The following is a 5689-nucleotide window of genomic DNA, read 5'->3' as shown; positions in this document are numbered from 1 at the left end:
TAGTGTAAATTACAAATATAAATCCTACAAAGATAATCATATCCTTTATGAGTGACAGCTTTACCAGTTTTATTACAATTGATGCTCTGTAATTGAATTGGCTCTATCACTCTCTCTCCTCTCCACTATAGCTGGTGTGTGGTGAGCGCTGGCGCCGTTGTACTGTGGCTGCTGTCACATCATCCAAGTGGTTGAGGAGAGATCCCCTGATATGATTGTAAAGTGCTTTGGGTGTACAGTAGTACATATGAAAGTGCTATATAAATGCCTCATTCTATTCTATTCTATTCTATTCTATTCTATTCTATTCTGTAAAAATATTGATCAGAGAGGATGCTGGCTGAAATATTTTCAGAGTTAAGATGAGTTTAACTGTCTTTTTAAACCAGGGATAAAATATAGCATAGATCAGAGGATCCAGAAATGTGGTTATGTTCCACATCCAATCTACAATAACTCTGGCTGTGACAGAGTTTACAAATATAAAACAGGTATAGTATGGAACATAGCCAAGCATATAAACTACCACAATGATTCCTAATGTCAGAGTAGCTTTACTCTCAGATTTCCTCTTCAATGAACCTTCTGTTACACATTTACCACCCTTCAGAGAGTTTATAACTTTCACATGCTGCAGTACTACATAGAAAATCCTCATATATAAAGTTAGGGATATGGTACATGGAAAAATAAAAGCAATTAACGCATCAGCGATAAACAAGGGAAGTCCTAACCTAATAGTACAATCTCCATAACACACGTCGACTGTGGATGAATTAATGGTTAAATATTTTAACACAATTATAATTGAAAGAGCATAAGATAATGAAAAAGCCCAGCTCAGACAGATGCTTATTAAAGTTTTAGTTGTGGTTATTTTCTGTAGGTAGTGTAAAGGGTAACACACAGCCACATAACGATCAACAGCAATTAAAACTAAACTACCGAGAGCTGCTGTGGTGAGCAATACAGTGGCCATAATATACAGACTACAGAGAGTTTCTCCAAAGTACCAACAATCAGCCTCAATCAGTGTGATGGCATCTACGGGCATCACAATAAGTCCATAAAGCATGTCGGCCACAGCCAGAGAGAGAATAATCAGGTTTGTTGGAGTGTGAAGCCTCTTGAAGTGAGAGATAGAGATGATCACCAGCAGGTTCAGAAACACAGTCCATGCTGACAGCAATGGAAAAATCACATACATAATAATGTATTCATGTCTAGAGAATTCAAAGCTCTTGATACATGATGAGTTGACGGCAGGAAAGCAGTAAAGAGTCTCATGATCCTCTGTCTCATAGGCCATGAGTGAGTCTCCTCATGTTAGGAGTTTGTTCTGCTCTCTTTATTGTCATATAATTTATACAGTGTCTGGATCAGACGGCCCACCCATCTACTGCCCACTGATGATGTAACATTCAAACTTTTTTTTTTTTTATTAATTAATAATTATTTTAAATATATATATATATATTTTTTTTTTAACATTAGCTTTGAAATGCAATTAATTTCCTCAGTCCAGATGAGAATTCTCTTACATTTTTCAAAACTTAATACATTTTTGTTTTGTTTTTTGCTTAATTTCTTCGCTGTCTTGGTATTGTTTAGTATTTCCACATGAAAGTAAAGCACAGGTGGAACTGAACTGAACACCGGTGTGGTGGTTTTTGCTTTAATCAGTAATCAGCCACTGTAGATCACTCTTCCTTTGAGCGGCTCCTGGAACTCATCTGACGGGTCCCTTGGTGTGGTTAAGATGATTTCTGTGAATTAGGAATGGGGTCCAGAAATAGAGGGGTTATGTCACCCATTGGAACTCAAGAATGCTTGAGCTGTCCATAACCCTCCCAGTTTACCCTGTAAATTAACTATTGCAATGTAATAAGTGGGCAATAACTGTCCCATATACAGAACACATTATCAAAAATGGTGAAATAATCTTTATACTGTACAGTGAAAAAGCTATTGAATTGAACATATGTGTAATAAAAAGGATTCAATTCCCAATGACATCCGTTATTGTCACGGACTCAACAGAGCCATCACTTCTGCCCACTGCACCTGATCACTACACTCGTCATCATCATCGTCATCACCTGCAAAGACATTATTCAAGTTCAGTGTTCAAGTCAAGTCAAGTCATCTTCATTTATATAGCGCTTTTAACAACGTAGATTGTTTCAAAGCAGCTTCACAGAGATAAGCGTATAATTTAAGGTAACAGAGATTGTTTTGGCTTTATAGCAGAGTTAAGTTATTTTCCATCTAAAGTTAGTTTTGATTGATTTGCTTCCGTCGCAACGATCATTTGTTATTAAATTAGGGGCCGCTAAGACGACACCATTCCCTCTACACAGACTTTAAACGCGAACCTGTGAGAAACGCTGATGCCGTTCACATGCGCATTTAGAATGGGTTCTATAGTTATGTGCATTTGAAAATACGCAGGTTTGGAATTCCCTACAAGCCAAGCCTAAACAAAGTACTTGTCTTTCCTTATAAATTTTGATAAAGAATTTTATTTTATTTTGTTGCTTTGGGGTAGGAACGCGAAACGAATTTTCCCGACAACGCCTTATCTGTAGAGTGGTAGAGGGATCCTCCATAGGGAGAGACTAGTTGGCACTTCAGCACTGCGTTGTCATCGGGTCCAGGCGAAGGTCCTTCGTCAGATCTGGATACGGCCTGGATCCGGCAGGCTGCAGGAAAACCTCGGGATAAACACAGACACTAAAATTAGCGTAGATGCCATTCTTCTCATGATGTAACGAGTACATCAGGATTTATGGGAAGTGTTCCCGGTTCCGGCTGACCTAATCTATGCAGCCTAACATTAAATTATAGAAGTCCATAATGTATTATGTGAATGCTAGGTCAAAGAGATGTGTCTTTAATCTGGCTTTGAACTGACAGAGTGTGTCTGTCATAATTCATGAAGCGGAAGCAAATATGCAAGTACTCTTTTATTGAGGGTCAGAAGACACAAGGCAAAATTCACGGGTGGGCTGGTGGCGCAGGGACTTGATGGTCAGCGTGATGGTGAAGACAGGTGACGGTGAATCCAGTGAAGTGAACATCCAACACGACGAACACCACGGGAACACCGAACAGGAACACGATCAGGAACAGGAACAGGACTGGAATGGCACACGACGACACACACTGAAGACACCAAAACAACGATCTGACAAAGAAAGGAGAGTGCGATGAGTCTATATAGATGAATGAATTGGCAGCAGCTGGTGAGGGGAATGAGATCAGGTGGAGCGCTGATCAGCTGAAATGAGCAGCCACGCCCACTCACACACACCCACACACACAGAACAACAAATACACGAGACACGAAGAAAACAGTGAATTCATGAACCGTGACAGTACCCCCTCTCCTAGGAACGCCTCCTGGCGTCCCCAGACTCCCTTACCTGTCGATTGTAATCATCGATAAGAGAGTGATCCAGGATGTCTCTAGCAGGAACCCAACTCCTCTCCTCCGGACCGTAACCTTCCCAGTCCACCAAGTACTGGAATCCGCGTCCCCTCCGCCTTGAGTCCAGAATACGATTAACCGAATACGTAGGTTCCCCTTCTACGAGACGCGGCGGGGGAGGAACCGGGACAGGCGGATTAAACTGAGAATGAAACACGGGCTTAATTTTGGAAACATGAAAGACGGAATGAATCCTCCTGTACACTGGAGGGAGTTTGAGGCGGACTGCCACCGGGCTAATGATCTTGGTGACAGTGAACGGGCCAATAAATTTGGGAGCAAGTTTATTAGAGACGGAACGGAGAGGAATGTTCTTAGTAGAAAGCCACACTTTTTGACCAACGACGTATACGGGAGGCCTAGACCGGTGGCGATCGGCTTTAGCCTTGGTGCTCGCTCCCGCTTGGAGTAGAGTCTCGCGGGCTCTAGTCCAAGTGCGACGACACCTCTGGACAAAGGCGTGAGCGGAGGGGACCGCGACTTCAGATTCCAGACTAGGAAAAATTGGTGGCTGGTAACCTAGGCTACACTCAAACGGCGATAGGCCCGTAGATGATACTGGTAACGAATTGTGGGCGTACTCCACCATTGACAGTTGTTGGCTCCATGAGGAAGGATTCTTGGAGACCAGACATCGCAACGTTCTCTCCAAATCCTGGTTGGCTCTCTCAGTTTGGCCATTGCTCTGGGGATGGAACCCTGAGGACAGACTAACCGTCGCACCCAGTAATCTACAAAATTCTTGCCAAAATTTGGACACAAATTGGGGTCCTCTGTCGGAAACCACGTCTGTCGGGAGGCCATGTAACCGAAAGACGTGGTTAACGACTGTTAACGCTGTCTCCTTGGCTGAGGGTAATTTGGGCAAGGGAATGAAATGGACCGCCTTCGAGAACCGGTCCACCACGGTCAAAACTACCGTGTTACCCTGAGAGGGTGGGAGGGCGGTAACAAAATCTAGTGCGATATGGGACCAGGGTCTCGAAGGGATCGGCAGCGGTTGAAGGAGCCCATCTGGGGGTCAATTGGAAGTCTTACCAGTGGCACAAACTGAGCAAGCCAAAACAAAACTGTGAACGTCACGAGCCATGCGTGGCCACCAAAATCGTTGCTTAACTAAGGACGTAGTGCGACTGACTCCTGGATGACAAGCCACATTGGAACAATGACCCCACTGAATGACATTGGACCGTAATTCCTCTGGCACAAATAAATGGTTCGGTGGACAACCGGGCGGAGGCGTTACCCCTTCTAAGGCCGTCCTGACCTTCGATTCGACTTCCCATGAGAGTGTGGAGATAATTAGGGTCTCCGGAAAAATGCACTCGGGAGTAGAAGGGCGATCGGAATGGTCAAAAATGCGTGACAAAGAATCGGGCTTGATGTTTTTGGAGCCCGGGCGGTACGAGAGAGTAAAGTCAAAACGTCCGAAAAAAAGTGCCCACCGAGCCTGCCTAGAGTTCAATCTTTTAGCGGTTCTAATGTATTCCAGATTCTTATGATCAGTCCAAACGATAAAAGGTACCCCCGACCCTTCTAACCAGTGACGCCACTCTTCCAATGCTAACTTGACTGCCAACAACTCTCTGTTACCAATATCATAATTACGTTCGGCAGGGGACAAACGATGAGACAAAAACGCGCACGGATGCATTCTGTCGTCTGTAGAAGAACGTTGGGATAACACTGCACCTACCCCCACCTCTGACGCGTCGACCTCCACCACGAACTGACGTGATGGATCAGGGGTAACTAGGATGGGGGCTGAAACAAAGCGGCCTTTCAGTTTGGCAAATGCAGCCTCAGCTGCGTCTGACCACCTGAACGTAGTTCTGGGGGAGGTCAAGGCGGTCAGAGGCGAGGCTAGTTGGCTGAAATTGCGAATGAACCGCCGGTAGAAATTGGCGAACCCCAGAAACCTCTGTAGGGCCTTACGGGAATCTGGACTTGGCCAATCCACCACAGCCTTAACCTTCTCAGGATCCATACGCATCCCCTCAGACGACACAATGTACCCTAAGAAAGGAACAGACTGTGCATGAAAAGCGCATTTCTCCGCCTTGACAAAAAGCCCATTCTCTAGCAACCTCTGAAGCACTCGTCTGACGTGCTGAACGTGTTCCTGGAGAGACAAAGAAAAAATCAATATGTCATCCAAGTAGACATAAATGAACTGATCGACCATGTCTCTCAGCACGT

At 44.4% G+C, this 5689-nt stretch overlaps 1 protein-coding gene across 1 annotated transcript; it reads right to left on the bottom strand.

Annotated features, from left to right (window-relative positions):
* Positions 1-304: 304 nt before the first annotated feature.
* Positions 305-1339, bottom strand: LOC307154122 (trace amine-associated receptor 13c-like; the record flags this gene model as incomplete). Its single annotated transcript, XM_079898897.1, has 1 exon — positions 305-1339. The coding sequence occupies exon 1, from the start codon at positions 1307-1309 to the stop codon at positions 305-307; it is 1005 nt and encodes a 334-aa protein (XP_079755023.1). The 5' UTR covers positions 1310-1339.
* Positions 1340-5689: the final 4350 nt, after the last annotated feature.

The sequence above is a fragment of the Squalius cephalus genome (assembly GCF_949319135.1).
Source record: "Squalius cephalus genome assembly, contig: scaffold_62, whole genome shotgun sequence".
Taxonomy (NCBI): Eukaryota; Metazoa; Chordata; class Actinopteri; order Cypriniformes; family Leuciscidae; genus Squalius; species Squalius cephalus.
This window is presented reverse-complemented; position numbering and strand designations above follow the sequence as displayed.